General features: G+C 39.3%; 1 protein-coding gene across 1 annotated transcript in view; it reads right to left on the bottom strand.

Annotated features, from left to right (window-relative positions):
- LOC145770284 (VWFA and cache domain-containing protein 1-like) overlaps nt 1–19166 on the bottom strand; it is an 86243-nt gene that overhangs the window by 27595 nt on the left and 39482 nt on the right. Inside the window, exons 11-13 of the mRNA XM_082581881.1 lie at nt 17744–17879; nt 17455–17607; nt 4521–4638 (exon numbers count right to left, since the gene is read on the bottom strand). Of these exons, the coding sequence (XP_082438007.1) occupies nt 4521–4638; nt 17455–17607; nt 17744–17879 (407 nt within the window). The remainder of the gene's footprint in view (nt 1–4520; nt 4639–17454; nt 17608–17743; nt 17880–19166) is intronic.

The following is a 19166-nucleotide window of genomic DNA, read 5'->3' as shown; positions in this document are numbered from 1 at the left end:
AAAACGTGAGATCAACGTTACCACCGATGACGAACACCTCCCCTACTGCGCCGAACCTACCTACCTCGGCGTAACCCTGGACAGGTCACTCACGTACCGACGACACCTGGAGTCACTGCGCAAAAAACTATCTGCGCGCGTTGCACTTTTGAGGCGGCTGGCGGGTTCCGGCTGGGGAGCTGATGCGAAAACCCTTCGCACAGCTACCTTGGCCCTCGTCCATTCTACCGCTGAGTACTGCGCACCAGTGTGGTGCCGCAGCTCTCACACCCGCCACATTGACACCGCCATCAATGACGCACTACGCACTGTGACTGGATGCCTGCGTCCCACTCCAACGGACTGCCTTCCCATCCTTGCAGGCATCCAACCTGCTGAGCTTCGCCGTAAAGGAGCCATGATTTCCCTTGCTCGTCGCGCACTGGACCCCGACCACCTCCTCCACAGTACACTCCAGCGCCTACCTGGAAGACAGCAGCGACTGAAATCAAGACGCCCATTTGTGCCCGCCGCACGACAGCTTCTGAACAACGTTGAAGATCTTGGAATAAGTGCGGCACACTGGACGAACTACACATGGAACATGGAGTGGCAAAATAACACCTCCCGACTCCGTGATTTCCTACCCGACGTCGATCCCCACCCTCCGGGAATGTCCCTCGCAAGACTTGCGTGGGTCCGGCTTAACCGCCTACGAACCGGCGTCGGTCGCTTTCGTTCAGACATGTGCAGATGGGGTCTGGCTCCCTCACCGCGATGCGAGTGTGGCGCCACAGACCAAACAGTAGATCATGTCGTCCATGACTGCCCAATCCATCAACCACCACATGGAACGCTTGGACTGAAGGCCCTGGATGACGAAACTGTCGAGTGGCTGATGACATCATGCCCAAACATATAGTCCGGAAGAACAGCTCATACGACGAAGAACATACTGAGGAATGTTAGGATGTATTAAAAAAATGCTTGTTATTGTAAAATAACCGGGTGTTGCATACACATATCCATGGGATATGTAGCAATTAGAGTCTGTTCTTTCACGGTGCTGTAAACACGATCTAATTTGCACTGTACAGTATATTTTCTTTACATATGTTGCATATTGTTTTATAGGTACTTGCGCTTGAGGCCGCCACAGATCACGTAGTTACATCCAGGTGCAGTCTTCTGATGAGGCATGAAGTACCTCAGTCCACTGTGTTTTTAGACTTTTATGCATGTCTTGTCGTAGCTGTGAATTGTGCATGGGTGGTGCATTTTACCATTCGAATAAATGTATTTTTTAACAACTTTACGTTTGTTTACATCATTGACTTAAATTTGCTCAGTATAAGAAGATGGTCATCGTATTGGCATATGGATCATCAGGAGAGTGTCAACTTGAAATTGCAGGTTAACTTTAACTAACGTTGCTCAACTACAACGATTAGTACAAAATATGTATGGCCAACTGCGACGAAAGGTGCAAAGTGCGTTTGGCCATCGTAGGTACCAACGATGAACTACGTTGGCAGTAGAGTTGGGATTACGTAGGCCCAAAGATTTTAAAATAAGTCGGCTCAACTGCGACGAATGGTGCAAAATACGTTGGGCCATCGTAGGGTACCAACGATAAACTATGTTGGGTGTAGAGTTGGGATAACGTTGGCCCAAAGATTTTAAAATAAGTTGTCCCAACTGCGATGAATGGTGCAAAATACGTTGGGCCATCGTAGGGTACCAACGATGAATTACGTTGGGTGTAGAGTTGGGATACCGTTGGCCCAAACATTTTAAAATAAGTCGGCCCAACTGGGATGAATGGTGTAAAATACGTTGGGCCATCGTAGGGTACCAACGATTAACTACGTTGGGTGCAGAGTTGGGATAACGTTGGCCCAAACATTTTAAAGAAGTTGTCCCAACTGCGACGAATGGTGCAAGATACGTTGGGTCAACTTCGGCCACAACGTAGTGCCAACGGAGGAGCATTATTTTACCAACTGTCACACTACGTTGGGCCAAAGTACAATGTTTGCTGGGATTATATATATTCAATTAAAAAAAATATAAATTCAATTGAAAAAACTATATACTGTAGTACGGTACTGTAGTATACTGTGTATATTCAATTGAATAAAGTCAATGCTGGATGTACAGGTTTTGAGCTTTTGAATCACATTGTGTTTTTTTTTATGACATTTGCTGCTTTTCGCCGTGGGTGAAAAATTTTGCTGAAAGCATAATATGGTGTTTAATGCTGAAAAGTCAGCTGGAATATTTTTTCTCTCCTCGCAATTTTAAGTTACTATCTCCAACTAATCTCATGATTTCAAATCAACTTGTTGCTTTCAAAGATAATAAAGGGAACACAATTTTTGTTGACTTCGATCTAACAATGGTTCTTGAGTAACTTTTGGGTGCTGAATCCAAAAATGCCATCAGTTTTTTCTACCACGTCAAGTTTTTGAGTTAAGCACCCACCACTTTGTCTCATCACCCACAAACAAATATAACATTTAAGACATCTGCGTTTATTGTATAAATTGTTTTTAAGAACTACAAGCAACCGAAAGTAACTCAGTGGTTTTCGAATAAACATTTGTACAGCTCATTCTGTTCCTTAAAACGGACATTGCTTCTGAAGGACAAATAAAATGCGAGTTTTAGGGAAAAAATGTACGCTTGCAGTTTTTCCTGGCATTTTCAAGCTGTGGGCAGTCTTGCTTAGTACTCCAGCAATAGTCAGCCAGCATATGTAGGCTAAGTCTCATCTTCCCTGACATCTTTCCTCCATCACCTTCAGATCTTGGTGGAATTTTCTCTTTGCTCATCGCTGACCGCAGCAAGGTTTTCCGGGAAAGTAGCAAGATGGCTATGCAAAAAAATGCATCTTGATGTTCATGTTGCAGCCGAGTTCTTTGTAGCTTTCCAATAGCTTCTGAACAATATAATTCGATAATTCTTTCTATATAATTCTCTGCCTGTGTATTTCCAATAAATCCCTTGACAAGGTTTTTAAATGGCAACCACGCATTTTCTTCTAATTCTGACATTGAACCACTGAAGCATTCATCTTTGATTAGTTGCCGAATTTGTGGACCATCAAATACACCAGCCTTAATTTTTTGTATTGGCAGGCCATGAAAAGCGAAAACGAGGTAATTGAAACAGTATGCTTTCACTTGACAATGCTTTAAAGAATTGCTCCATTAGGCCGAGCATTATATGCAGAGGTGGGAAAATAATTTTCTCTCTGTCAACAAGTGGCTTATGTAGAATATTAGGATCACCAGGTTTAAAGTCAGATCTCAGAGTCCAGTTCCTCTCCACCAGTGCTGATCTCGAGCTCTGCTGTCCCACATATACAAGTAGCAGGGGTATTTTGTGTATCCGTGTTGCTGACCAAGAAGAAAACATACTATTTTACGGTCAACACATATGATCCAATTATGCTTGTGATATTGCAACAATTCAATGACTCTTTTAATGTTTCCGTATTCTTCACGAACACTAACTGAATGTGCAATTGGTACTGCACTGTATAAATTGCCATTATGGAGAAGGACGCACTTTAAGCTCCTCTTTGAACTGTGAATGAACATTCGCCATTCAATTGAGTTGTAGATCGGAATTCCAAACTCCTCCAGTAAACCTTGTATATTATACCTATACACAAAGTTACTGTCACTTCGAAAGTACGGGGAAATCACACTTTCTCTAGATCGAAAGTACGATACCTTCGCTCCTTTTCCAAGTAAATTTCTCATTTAGTCTGGATGCTAAGAGTACCGAAGATTTTTTTCCTAGTCCCAAATCTCGTGCCAAATCATTCGACTCATGTTAATGGAATACTCCACGTTTTGAATTACCTTCAATTTCAAAATATCCATCATTAGGCTTTTGGTCGTTAGGTCGTCGAGTCTGCACTCTCTCTTTCAAACAGTTAGCTTATACGAAAGCAAGTAGGCCTATTGCGCTTTTAAATGGCAGTTTGACACAACAAAGAAGAATGAAAAGGAAGGTAGAACAGAAAAAAAGAATACTGACTCAAGAAATGGGTAAAATATTAATAATGATATTGGAGATAAAGTTGGGTAGTGGATGTAGTTTCTATAACTCTTCATTATTGAAGAAGTACAGTACAGTATTTTCAGGCATCTCCTGTCCAATTGGAGGAGCACATTTATAAAAGTCAGATAATTCCAAGAGCAAATATTGTGATAATTGTCCCATTAATGCAATAGATTGAGTTTCTGTTTAAGCAGAATGATCGTTAATAATATTAAGGCACTCAAAATTGTAAAACTCTTTAACTTTGATTCGTTTAGTTTTTATTTTGATTTCGTTTCGTTACTTCGACAAACAACAAGTTTCGCATTGATAGCGTTAAAACTTTTTGGCTAGTTTTGAAAGTTTATGTTATCTACATTCTTTGTTGGTGAGTAGGGGATCACGGGTTTTGAGTATTACTTTAACAAGGGCACGAACTATGAAAGGTTGAGAAACTAAACTAAGCTATCTAAAAATTGTATAGGTACCTCAGCATCTTTTCAAGAATTTGTTGAAACTCTTCGTCCCGTTCGTAAACTGTGGCTTCAACGAAAAAAGGTTGTGTGTCATCAACATATGGAAACAACGGATGATTGATGATAAGACCTGTCAGAAAAAGATAAAACTGAAGTGCAGAAGTACAGCCTCGTTTTGTTAGGTTCATTTTGTTTCTTGCCATTACCTTCTCTCATCATTATCATCAATATCTTTCCCTGTGGAAAAGGTTTACAAAAATGAAGAACCAATGGGCATTGAGTAGGCTACAAGCTACCAACACGATTATCAGAAACAAATGAAGGTATAGAAAAGTATGGTCTTGAGACAAGCATGTTTATTAAAAGTTTAGTGGACATTTACGTACTCAGATATAACACCCAAACCTGTATAGTTTTGTACTTCTAGTGAGCATTACTTTTGTTCAAAGCACTGACCACATTATATTATAAGGATTTAGAGTAGCCTACACCAGGGCTTCGAAAACTGAAGCAATAAAACTCGTGGGGGATTAGAGCGTACCGAAGGCACGTGTTTTCTAGGGGGTCCGGGGGAATGCCCCCCGTAAAATGTTTTCAAAATTACACTCAAATAATGGATGATAGTGCCTTATGGAAACACTTTTATGGTAATATTTGTATGAAATTTATTAGCAGATAAACAGCAATTAACTTATTAAAGGTAGCTCTTACACACGAACGGGCAAAAATGCGACTAAAACTACAGTAGTGAACATCAAAACCTCAGCTACAGCGCACCTACTGCTGTAGGATAGCTCAAGCCAGAATTCATTTAAGTCAAGTCAAGTCTAGCCTAGATCTCACATATCCTGTCTTATGCTAAAGTCTATCCACCCAGGATAACAGTGTAAAGCCAACATTCGGCTTAAACTTTTGCTTACTAGGCCGATATTGTAACCATAACAGCGCTTTAGATTTTCTCATTACGTAGCCCACTGGCACAATATCCAACAGAGCAGAGTTGACAGACTATGAAAAGGTCTTAAAGCTAAAATAATACAAAAAAAGGCCAAAACAAGGAAAATATTAGACAAAAAAAGCCAAATGGATATATTTACCTGTTTCTATTAAAAATAATAAAATGTACATATATTTTATGACTTTTAGGGGATTTTAATAAATTGTAGCAAAAATAATTCTGAAAGCAGCCCGAAAAATAGCAAGTATAAAAGGACTGTAGCGCCACATTACGAGTATTAAACAAGTATACTGTAGAACATGTATTAAACAATGGTAAATTTGATTTCATCTGGTAAAGTTACAATATTTTAGAAATATTGATTATTATTTTATTATGTATTTCGAAGAGTTAATTAAAAAAAAACCTAATTCGAGGAATTTGGCTAATCTGGCAACCCTCCGACAAAGTAAGCAATTTAAAATTTGCTTCCACAGATTAGTTAAAAGAAACGTAAATCGCGCAATCCTTTGTGCTGCTTTTTTTCCTTTGTTTCTTCTTATAGCAAAAACATGAGACAAGGGGTGCGATACGAATCTTTGCTTCCCTAAGCTTTCAACTTTTTTAAAATTAAAACCGAGCTGAAATCATACGGGGACATGAGTTAGGAACTGTTCAAATTCGTATTAAAGTAAAGAAATTACGAAATTGTTTTACTGAAAAATACCATCTTCTCTTTTTTAAAATTTTGATAGGGGAAGCAAAGCTTCCCTTGCTTCCATTGAAGATACGCACCTGGCATGGAGTATACTAATTTGACACAAAGTACAGCATATTGTGTGCAAGACGCTGGGAAAGTTATTAACTTTATTGAGTTGCGCACTCAATGTTATTTTTGTAAGTTTATGGGGTGAAATGGAATCGAATTTTAAAACCCTTTCACTGCATTGTGAAGTGAGGTAGCTTTTAAAAGTCAAAGCTTTGAAAACGCTATTAATGTTGAAAAATGTAGTCGTAATTTTTCTAACAGATTAAAATTCAGACTTGGTCCATCATTTTCACAATGACAAATAACTTTTGAAATTATGCCAAATGTCAGTTTTGCTTGAAAAACTGAACAAATTTAGTTTGTCACTCCCAGGAGATAACATCAATGTTTTTCATTGAAATCTAAAATTGATGCGTTTATAAAAAAAAATTGAAGATTTGGAAACAAAAGGTTCAAAATGATTTATTTGAAATGTTTTATTTAATGAAAAGTTTTTGGCTAACCATAATGTGGAATCAAACTTTATTAACCCATTAAAAGCCGCCACAAGTTCCCGTTGCTCTTTTTAGGTGATATTTCAGCCACAAAGTTGTATTGTCATAACTTTTTAATTAGATCAAAAAAATCTGGTGATTTTTGCTTTTTTGATGCATTTTTTTTTGTTTGCATTTTAAAAGGACACCGGCCACATGGTCAAATATAAATCTCGCGATACCTTAACAGAAGCAGGTGTTTGTTTCGGTAGAAATTTGTGAGATCTTTCTTGAAGGACGTTTTAAAATTATTGTATAAACGTATTATATTCACGGTAACAATTGGCGTAGCTAATGGGAAGTCGGTCCCCCTCCAGTAGGCAGTCCCTCCCCCGTTTGGAAGCTTTTGGGCTGCAGAATGTTGAATTGTAAACGAAAAAGCATAGTAAAAATCGTTTTTGAAATGGATTTGGCTCGAATTCTATTTGCTGGCTCCTACTTCACGCAATCAGAGATGGAAAAATCATGGTCCTCCCCGGCAACACAAACCCTAGCTATACGCCACTGACAGTCGTCGTCGTCGGTTCCAACTCGTGTACGAGCGTTGGTTTGGTCGTCAAATCGAATTTGGCTTTGGATAGTGATGTCGTATGTAGCTTTGGAGGCCCAGTTTATGATGGAACAAACGTGGGAAAAATCACATTGTATCGACGGTGGAAGACGTGGTAGTTTTAGCTTTTCTAGTGTTTCGTTTTTCTTAAGCTTTTTGTATCTTGTTTTTTTTCTTCGAAAATCTCCGTGCCTTTCCTAGATCTTTTTCTCCAGAGTGATCTGTCACTAGCAAGTTGTTCCCATGAATCCAGATTAATGTTTGCATAGTTGAGGGAGATTTTCAGCTGATCTTTGTATCTCATTTTTGATCTTCCGGGGGGACTTTTTCCTGTCTCTAGTTCACCATAAAGCATTATTCGTAGAAGCCTCGTTGGGTCCATTCGCATAACATGTCCTGTCCAACAAAGGCTGTGTTGCAATATGGTGGCTTCTGAACTGGGCAACCTGGCGCAATCAAGGATTGCCTTGTTGGTGAAACAATCTTCCCAAGAGTGCCTAGCATTTGAATCAGTTTCCTCTGCTGGAAATTTTCAATAAGTTTGATGTCATGACAGTATAATGTCCAGGTTTCACAAGCATAGAGAAGGGTGGATAGAACGACTAGCCAGAGGACCATAATTTTTGTGCAGATAGATATAGCATGGTTGTTGAAAACACGATGGTTAAGTCTTCCATAGGCACAATGTGCTACTTTTATACGTTGTTCAATATCCTTTGACAGGGTAAAAATCAGCCAAAAACATTTGGCCATGTGGCCGGTATCCTTTTAAAAGGCAACAATAAATATAAAACAAAGTAAACAAACAAAAGAAGCAAAACCTTACACAAATTAGAGTGTAGTAGGAAGCACAATATTATAGAGTGTCAAACCATGAAGAGACATAATTCATATCTATTAGTAATAGGCAATGAAACTTGCATGTTCCTCCTCACTTCACCTCTTCCGGCTCTTCTCATTTTTCAACAATCTTCAAACTTTCACAAAATCCAGAAAAAGTACGCTGTTCTCAAATATTTATCTTCCAAAACAGACCCTAAACAACTACTAGCAAGCCCAAAATGATTCAATCAAAATAGGATGATGCAATACTGAGTCCTTTAAAACGATGTCCTTTTAAAAGGACACCTGTCGTAAATGGGTTAAACCTTTGGTTATTGACCATACGTCAGATCTGTTGAAACAGTTTCAATAGTATTTACTTACAGAATTGGACCAAACAGTCCATGTTTGGTCATATTTTGGAAAGTAAATAAACATCAACTCAACACTGATTCGCTTGTCCCATAATTTTCGAAAAGTACCGTAACCAACTATTAAAAAAAAAAGAAACCGATAACGAAGCGTAACTAGTCTTTCATCAAATCGTAAATATTAACGTTGCTGATAGTTGATGACAGCAGTAAATAAAACCGAATGATGAAATACAGTATTTATCCTTTGGAATAAGCGAGCTTCTCCAGCAGCTTAATTTTTTCAGCATGACAGAACTGTTGGGGCTTTGAACACACAAAGCAGTTTACATTTGTTGGAAATAACCTTTCACTAGGGCTATTATTACACAAATTAGCACCCTTGGATCAGTGGTTATCGCCTTCGGCTCTGGTGCTGGTAGCCCTGGGTTCGATTCCAGGTCGGGTCATAACAAAGACTTTAAAAAGTCGGCAGCAATTGCTGAGTGGTTAGCGCGTTGGGCTCGCAGTCAAGAGCCTGCATGTTCGACTCCAGCCACCCGCACTTGCTGTTGTTTCTCTGGGCAAGAAACTTTACGATAATTGCCTCTACCCAGTGATCGATTTCGAGTAATGGGTAGTACCAAATTTCAGTAATAAGTAGAGTAGACAACCGGAAACAGACATTGCCGTCGGCTGCAGCGTGGGTCAGGTGTACGTCGGAAGGCGTACACCGATGCATAGCGCTCAAGTCCGCTTTCCCGCAATGCAGGGTAAACATATGAAAAACAAACAAACAAACAAAAAGGGTAGGCCTACCGATTGTGTTCTTTCTTGCATAACGCACTAACGCAGTGAGGATAAATCGGGTAATAATCTGGTAACATATCACTCTCTTCCAATCTGCCTTGAGCCGGCATGGAAGCAGTACGGCTCATAAAATCACATGGAACCCTGTTAAGTAACCCATGTTGATGTGCAGTCTGCTGCAAGCGGAGAAAGCGAATGATTAATTATTAGGGCTATTCTTGCGAGTCAGTTCTCAGTCACTGACTTTCTGGATACAAAGAAGAAACTTTTAATAAAACATTTTCTTGAATCAACAACGTTCCTTTAGGACAACGGTGTTCAACCTGCGGCCGTCGATGAATAATTATGCGGCCGTTAACATGTATTTAATAAGCATGTGTTGGCGGCCGTGCCCTGTTGTTGAAATGAAAAAGTTATTTCATTAAAAAAATGAAATGTATTTTAAATATTATAGGCTACAGAGATATCTAGAACCACTGAATAGGCTATGCTTGTAATTATATATAACATTTCAAATTTTAGAGCTTGAAAAACATTTTCATCATAAGTTTTTGTAAGCTAGACTGTAAAATCGTTTAGAGACAAAACTTTTTCCTCTGCCCAATTTCATTGTAACGGTAGCCTACATTGCATTACCGTATGTCCTTAAAAAGAAAAAGAACACTATCAGAGGAGAAAAGGGTATTCAATTCCAAATGGGAGTTGGATTATTTCATGATCGAGACGGCAGCGCATACTATGATGTGTCTAATATGCAGTCAAGTAGTTAAAACTGTTAAAGGAGATAATGCAAAGCTGTATTTTCGTCGTCATATGTCACACAATTACGCAAAATTAGAAAGCGAGTCGAGGAAAATCTGTGTCGAAAATGTGGAAAAGTGCACTTGATTATCCAATGTTGCAAGAATTGGCAAGAGAAACTCTTGTTCTTTTCCGAAGCACTTACGTATGCGAGTCTGCCTTTTCACAAAAGAAGTACCTGAAAAACGAGTAGCCTACCAAATGCGATTGTTGGACGGAAACCTGGAGTCTCAACTAAGATTGTATCTCGCAAGGCTCCCAACTTAGCAATTTTATCTGCTCGTATGCAAAATCGAGGGAGTCACTAATTGCAATGTCGCAGACAGAATAAATTCATTTCAAAAAGTGTTTGATATTTCATGGCACTATTAGGTATAAGTATGATCAGTTTAGTAGATATTAACGAATAAGTTCTTCTCTTAAATAACGCAAATTAAAAAAAAATCATTTAAAACTCCCTAGCGGTTGTGCTTTGTAGAATTAATCTGAATGCGGCCGGCAATAGCAAAAAGGTTGTGCACCTCTGCTTTAGGAGTATAGTAGCCTACATAAACTTAACAATCGGCCTAGCCGCCTAGTCAACTTCAATCACCGAAGAAAACTAAACACAAATGAGACTTGCTGCATTCAATGAGTGCAGGTAGGCTATTGCATTCGATGAGTGCAGGTAGGCTATTGCATTTGATGAGTGCAGGTAGGCTATTGCATTCGATGAGTGCAGGTAGGCTATTGCATTCGGTACCACATAACGAAAAAGTGTTCAGTAAACATAATTGGCAACGTTTTGTTTGTTTGTTGACCTGAAAGAGTTTTGAACTTTAAAAGTGCGCCTCGAGCAAGTTACAACATCGTTATCCGTGTTGAGTACCGATGATACAGCTACATAATTAAACAGAGGTATTATAAATATTCTCAAAGATGTGCGGTTCATAACCTGACACCGAATGGTTTGCGTTTCTTTTATTCTCTTTCGGAATCCGTAGCAGAGTCAACAAACATGCGTAGCCTATTAGTAATTTCAGCTTCAGTTAAAGTTAACAACAAAGCAGCAAAATTGGACAACGTTAAAAGTAGACAAGACAAATAACATGCGCCCATTAGCGCAATTGGAGGGACTCATATTGTCAACCTCTACAGGGTGAGTCCCAAAACCATAACATTATTATTATCTTATGTTTGAAACTATTATGTTACAGTAGAAGTTTGTGTTGTATGCCTACTACGTTACCTATTGCTATTAGTTTGTCTTTAGTTCTTATTGTTTTGTGTTTCTATATTTCAGTGAATAAAAGCCTCAATTGGTTATTAAATGTTTCATCACAATTTTATTCACTTGTATTAATGGACATGTTGCTGCGACCCAACAGACTGGAGATCCTTCCAGAAGATCCCGAAGCAAAGAAAATATACGGTCACTGGAAAAAAAACTTTTGAAACTTTCCTAACTGCAGTTGAAAGAAACGAAGGAAATCCAGAGAACATCGACAAGCTGTGGTTACTAGCAATCTCACTCTCACACAGAACCTACGCCTTCATCGCAGATGCAGGGAAAGGACAGCGCTCGACAATGCTTATTATAAAAAGAAAAATGTTGTGTTTGCTAGACATTTGTTAATGACCAGAGTTCAAAATCCTGAAGAGACTATCGATGAATACATTCACGCATTACGTCAACTAGCAAGAGAATGCGAATTCGAAAACGTAGACGCGGAGACCTACAAGGACGAAATTACAAGAGATGCTTTTATTAATGGCATCAACTCCAATACAATTCGACAGAGATTACTTGAAGAGCAAAAATTGGATTTACCAACTGCCATTAGAAAAGCTCAAACGCTAGACCAAGCAAAAAACACTCAAATTCTTATTTAACTAATTCACCCCAGCGTGCTTCATCCATTTCTAACCAATCCAGCAGCGATGCGAAAACGGCAACAATGAAACCTACAGTTTCTAACCGATGCACAAAGCGCAAGTGTTTTTTTTTTGTGGAGGTAATCTCCATGCCGGTGGCAGATACTTTTGTCCAGCGAAAGACAAGCTTTGCAATGCTTGTGGCAAGATTGGTCATTTCCAACGTGTTTGCCAAAACAACCTTCGGAAAGCAGCTGCAATACCATTTGCAGGCCACAAGTCCCCACTTGATGATGACAACACAGCCCATGGTGATGCTGAAAAATCTCACTTGTATTCTGTTCTTGGTACAGTCCCAGAATGCTTAAACAAAACCACAATACGTATACAAATAAAAGGGGTGGATTTCGATTGCTTGCTGGACACAGGTGCATCCGACAACTTCATGAGTGCCAAAGCTGCAAAATTTATTAAACTGCAACCTCAAGGCAAGCCATCTAAAGTTTCAATGGCTTCGGACCAACTCACTGCACAAGTGCTGGGGAAGTGTGTACTGACATCAAACTTCAAGAGAGAAAGTATACCAACGTCGTCTTTGGAGTAGTACCAAAACTTTGTGCCGACATCATACTAGGCCAAGGTTTTCTGAACCAGCATGAAGAAGTTGTGTTCAAACTTGATGGATCACAAAGAAAGTTAGTGATCGGAGACTCTTACTGCAGGGTATCTGCCTCAACCATGGAATCTCCTCGTTTATTCCAAAGTTTGGAATCTAACTCAAAGCCCATCGCTACTAAGTCTCGGAACTTCAATCAAGAAGATCGTGAATTAATCCGGGAGGAGGTGAGCAAACTTTTGTCCGAGAAAATTATCGAACCTTTTCATTCACCTTGGCGAGCACAAGTGCTGGTTGCAAGAGATGGACGACATAAACCAAGAATGGTTGTTGACTATTCACAAACTATAAATACATTTACGTTACTTGATGCTTATCCGCTGCCTAAAATAAGTGACCAAATTGCGAAAATCGCAGAAGGATCTGTGTTTAGCACTTTAGATTTAAAATCCGCCTATTATCAAATTTCGCTTTGTCCTGCAGACCGCCCATTTACGGCTTTTGAAGCCGAAGGAAAATTATTTCAATTCACGCGCTTACCATTTGGTGTTACTAATGGTGTGTCGTTTTTTCAACGAATTGTTGACAAACTGATCGAAAAGCATAGTTTGACTGACACCTATGCCTATCTTGACAATATAACTGCGTGTGGCAATGATCGAGCAGATCATGACGCGAAATTAAACGCCTTGTTTGCTGCAGCTAAAGCCGAGGGCTTAGCTTTTAATGAATCGAAATGTGTTTTTGCTCGTAATGAGATTGACTTACTGGGTTATAGACTTTCACACCGTAAAATCAAACCTGACCCTGAACGCCTTCAACCCTTGCTCGAACTTACCTTTCCGAAATCTAAACCGGAATTACAACGGGTTTTGGGAATGTTTTCTTATTATGCCAAATGGGTACCTGATTTCTCTGAAAAGGTCAGACCTTTAGTACAATCCAATCTATCATCTTCTTTTTCTCTACCCTCTGACGCTATTAAAAGCTTCGAAACTTTGCGTGAAGGTCTTGCATCTGCTTGCCTCACCAGTGTCAAAGAAGGAATTCCATTTTTAGTGGAGTGCGACGCTTCGGAGCATACCTTAGCTGCCACTTTAAATCAGGGAGGGCAACCTGTTGCCTTTCACTCTAGAACCTTTTCTCGTTGCGAAGCAAACTATTCAACTGTAGAAAAAGAAGCTTCGGCTATCATGGATGCGGTTAGAAAGTGGAGCCATTTATTACATGGCCGCAAGTTTACACTTCTGACAGATCAAAGGGCCGTTTTCTTCATGTTTGACCCAAAACGACTAGGTAAAATTAAAAACAACAAAATCCAGCTGTGGCGTGCCGAATTGGGAAATTTCGATTACGACATCTTGCATCGACCCGGTAAGAGCAATGTAGTTCCAAATGCGTTATCCAGAGCGTGTACACTATCTTCTAACTCGCCCGATCTTACCAAAATCCATGAAAAACTTGGGCACCCTGGCATTTCACGTTTATCCCATTTCATTCGCACCAAAAATCTGCCCTTTTCTATGGAAGATGTCAAAAATGTTTGTTTGCACTGCAAAGTCTGCGCTGAATTAAAACCTCGATTTTATCGTAAACCACCCAAATTGTTAATTAAATCGATGAGGCCATGGGAAAGACTCAGCATTGACTTTAAAGGACCCCTCGATGGCAGGAATAAGTATATGTTGATTGTTGTTGATGAATATAGTCGCTATCCTTTCGCATTTGCATGTAAAGACATGACTTCGCCCACTGTTATTCGTTGCCTTGGTCAACTCTTTTCTTTATTTGGTCATCCCTTCTACAGTATATCCACAGCGACCGAGGCTCTTCATTCATGTCTCAAGATTTCAAGCAATATCTTTCAGACAGAGGAATTGCGAGTAGCAGGAGTACACCATACCACCCTACCGGCAACTCTCAATGTGAAAGAATTAACCAAACTGTTTGGAGAACTGTCAAACTCTTGTTAAGAACATATGAACAGCCCGAGGGCTGCTGGGAGGCAGTTCTACCCGAAGCTCTGCACGCAGTACGATCTCTCTTATGCACTGCAACCAACACCACTCCCACGAACGATTTCTGGGGTTTAGTCGTCGAAGTATGTTCGGTCAATCTCTTCCTAGCTGGCTTATCCAGCCAGGACCAGTCCTACTCCGACGTTTTGTCCGAAATAAAAGCGATCCGCTTGTGGAAGAGGTCGAGCTATTGGACGCAAACCTAAGTTTCGCCCATGTGCGATTTCCCAATGGTCAAGAATCTTCCGTCTCAACCAACGATCTTGCTCCAACACCTAGAAATGGATCAAACAATGATAACATGGTTTCTACTCCTACTGAATCTCCCTTTCAAACTTCACTTACACAACAAAATCTTACATCAGAACCTCCATGTACACAACGAAACTCTTCACCAGAAACCGTAGGTACACAGCAAAATCTTACACCGGATATTGATGCAGATACTCATACTTCTTCAGAAACTAATCATGAAATGACTGAATCTCCCTTAACTACTTCTACACACCCGAGACGTTCTTCTAGACTCTAGACTAGAGTAACTAGACCACCTGAAAGATATGGTCACAATATATAAGACGTTTGAGGTGCCTGTAGGTAATGCATTTAGATTTATCATGTATGAAATGTATCTGTTTATTATTGTATCGTTTTGTTATTGTTTTATTCGAAGATGATATTCCGAAGATAAGGAGGGAAGAATGTGGTATTTACGTCTTGACAACGTCTGGAATTTGTGACTCATCTGCTGCAGTGCTGCTTGATTATGAAGCGCGATGCCTCTGGCACCGCAAGCAACCTTTCCTTTCAACTGCTTTGCCAGAGCGTCGCAGTCTTATGTTTGAAACTATTATGTTACAGTGGAAGTTTGTGTTGTATGCCTACTACGTTACCTATTGCTATTAGTTTGTCTTTAGTTCTTATTGTTTTGTGTTTCTATATTTCAGTGAATAAAAGCCTCAATTGGTTAATAAATGTTTCATCACAAGTGATTATCTCTCAGAGCATTCTATGTTAGCCTGTACAGCACAATGCACGACAACAAGAAAATACCACCCGACAAGTTACTGATAACAGAAAGGCCGTGGTCCGAACGTCACGTGATTGGTGGCATGATAATGCGATAATATTGTGTCAGCAATTTGCTCATTGTTGGCAATTTATTTTTTGAGCGCAGAATGAAAATTGAACAATTTCTGCGAGAACGAAAAAGTGCTCTTGTGCATACTTTCGAATCTCCTAACTTTGCTCCTATGTTGGCATACCTGGCGGACGTTTTCCAACATCTAAATGACCTAAATTGTTCGATACAGAGAAAAAAAGTGAATATTGTGACCGCTTGTGGCTTGTTGCGTGCTTTCAGACAGAAACTGCCGTTGTTTAGTCTGCGTATCCTACAGCAGAATTTCGCTAATTTTTCCTTGCTAGAGAAAGTCATCTTGGAACACAGCAACTTGGACTTGGAAGAAAGTGTCAAGGCAGAAATCAGTCAGCACTTGGAAAGTCTGAGAGAGTCATTTGGCGGATATTTCTCCCCAGGAGATCTGGAAGAACCGGAAACTTGGATTATCAATCCCTTTGCCTTCAAATTAGAGAAGATGGGAGATGAGAATGAAGATAGGGAACATCTGATAGATATGCAAGTATGCCAATCGACAAAGTTGCTTTATGAGTCTAGTTCACTCGAAACTTTCTGGTGCAGCGTTCAAACTGGATATCCATCCAACTCTGGCTAAGAAAGCATTACAAGTTCTGGTTCCATTTGCTACCACTTGGCTGTGTGAATCGGGATTTTCATCTCTACTTTATATGAAGAATAAATACCGCAACGCCTTGGACCCCGAAAATGATCTGCGCATTGCATTGTCCCACAAGGTTTCACGTTTCGAACAGATAATTGCAAAGAAGAGGCAGGAGAAAAGTCAAAGATCTTGATTAACGCCATTATGTTCTCAGTTTGTGTTATTTCTTTATTTATTTGCTTTTTCATTTTGTGTGATTGCGTTGTTGAAGGCTGCCCTTTTTCCTCTTCGTTAGTCGTATAAAGGCCGGTGAGCTGCTTTATTGCGTTGTTTTCGTACGTATTTTGAATTTTTTTCTCAAAACCACTCCGCTTCAAAACAGAGGGTGCGAGACTGGCTTCATCACTCCCATGGGGTGTGAGGTGATAAACGAATCGGGAAGCCCTGTTCTAGGGTGATAAAATTATAAACCCTCGGTCGTGGTGCAGGAAAAAAATAAACTCGGTAATGCCACCGTGAGCATGGTCCTTCTTCAGCATAATTGGAACCCGTTGTGGCCCCAATAAAATAAATTAGTAATAACAAATTGTTTGCGCAGAAGTTATATATTACTCACATTCACACATCTGTTAATACATTTGGTAAGAAAAAAATGCATGCTTTCGTGAAAAATATCAAACAAATTGATGGAGAAGTAAACAAACCAATAAGTTACCGCGATTTTTCTTTCGTACTTTAGACAAAAAACATTAGGCTAAAATAGAGTAATTTTTGGTTTTTACGAAAGAATAATTTTTGACTGTACCGTTAGATATTGCAAGCGCGTTGAACAATGCAGGTTTTTGAAAGTCGCTTGTGGTTAAATAACCCTACTCTTGGCATGATTAAGAATTCCATTAAAACATGGCTTATGGTAAATAGGAGATATGAAAAAAATCAGAACATGCAAATAGATAACACAATGTCTTTACATTTGTGAACAATATCACGATGTAAAGTTCTTTAGGTTACGTTTTATACTGCATGTAAATGTAGCTTAGGCTACAACTGTATGTTAGCTACACAAAATTGATTAGAAACAGCGGTAGCACGATCACTACAGCTCATTTTAGTTTTTACTAACAGACTAATGTATGTTACCTACCAAACTTGTCAATGATGAATGAATAAGAAGATTCAGTTGGTCTAAAAAAGGTGGACTCAGCTAGAAGTTCGTCAAGCGTAACATCCACTGCGACCACTCCCGTTATATCTCCTGACGAAGAATAAACTGGAAGCGTTCCCGATGTAACCACACCTGTTGAATTAAACCAGATGGATTGTGCATTGTCAAATGATTTAATAAGCGCTAATTTGTAACCTTAACCAATTCACTTCGTTCTAAAAAACAGAATGATTCAAGCCAGTAATTGACGAAAAAATTCGTGTGCTACCTAAACCCCAAATATCCAAATAAGGAACTGTCCATCTGGGCTCATCGACGTTGCTTCTTTGTGAAAAGTGACGAAAGTACGACGTCATTTGGCTTCGAAGGTTATCTTCGTTAACAATTTGTGCAAATAATCCTTCCTGAAATTTTAACATTAGCTGAACAATGTAATAAAGTATCTTATTGCTACCATACCACATTTAACACACGCTATTGTGTATATTGAGAGGGCGCAGAGGAGAAGGCGTTATCTTTACAATCATGCAATCCTGGTTCGACTCCTGGCTTAGACTGGTTGTTGAAAAACACTGCTCACCTTCTGCCCAGGGTGTAATAAATTGGGTGGGCGTAGTTGCTGAAGTAAAGGCGGCCGAGAGAAAGGAACCGGTCACCTTACTCTCATTAGTGCCAAAGTCTTAGTATAATGAGAACCTTATCTTCTCAGCACGGATGCTTGGAGCAAGCATGGGACTCACTTTTTCCTTTTTATTGTAGCCTATATTTTAATTTTATGAAACCTGTAACTTGAAGATTGGTGCTTTCTAAATAAACAAGGTGAAATTATAATGCAAAAATGTGGATAAAATCTTTATTTATCTAATATTACTGCTATTGTTTGAATTTTGATGTGACAGGGTGAGGTGATTTACTCAAGACACAAATCTTTTAATTTTCAATAACAGATATAGTCAACAATAAACATAAGATTAGTGTATGCGAAACCACATCACAGGAAAGTCTCTACTTTGTCCATATTTATACTTAAAATGGGTTTACGCCATTACTTACAAAAAAAAGGATTCATTGCTACGGCAAAAAATACAGATGCCATTAAAAATCTAGGAACAGTATTAATAAACAGTAAACAATTGATTCAGAGTGTGGCGAACGATTAAGATATCCTATATGGTAGGTTATATGAAGACTGGTAAAACACGTCTTGTTTGGTATCATGTGGTAAGAAGAGAAAAAAGAAAAACAGCATTATATAAAAGGGTCTGCTACTATTCGGTGAGTCGGATTCGGTGAGTTTGATTCGGTGAGTTCCTAACCTCTAACCCCTAACCCTAACTCCTAACCCCTAACCCTAAAACGGCAATGATAATTAGGCCACGGTACCCGATAATTAAAAAAAAAATTGAAAAAATCCCCCGTTAAGGGATCGGACTCACCGAATCGGACTCACCGAATCGGGCCATTCCGATATAAAAGCCTCTTATCCTGTGATTCTTATCATTTTTTTATTTTCGGCACCCATGAAAAGAACTTGAATGATTTTAATTAACCTCTTTTCAAAACACATCAAATTACCGCAGTAAGCAAGGAAATAGACAAATAACAAGTAAACCCTAAATCTTCCACCACTTGCGACAACAAATGATTTGTTTCACATGTGTACTTTTTGTTTGTATTGTTTGAAAGCGAAA

This window comes from Aplidium turbinatum, chromosome 5 (genome assembly GCF_918807975.1).
Source record: "Aplidium turbinatum chromosome 5, kaAplTurb1.1, whole genome shotgun sequence".
NCBI classification, from domain to species: domain Eukaryota; kingdom Metazoa; phylum Chordata; class Ascidiacea; order Aplousobranchia; family Polyclinidae; genus Aplidium; species Aplidium turbinatum.
The sequence above is the reverse complement of the archived record's forward strand: the minus strand, read 5'-3'. Positions and strand labels throughout refer to the sequence as shown.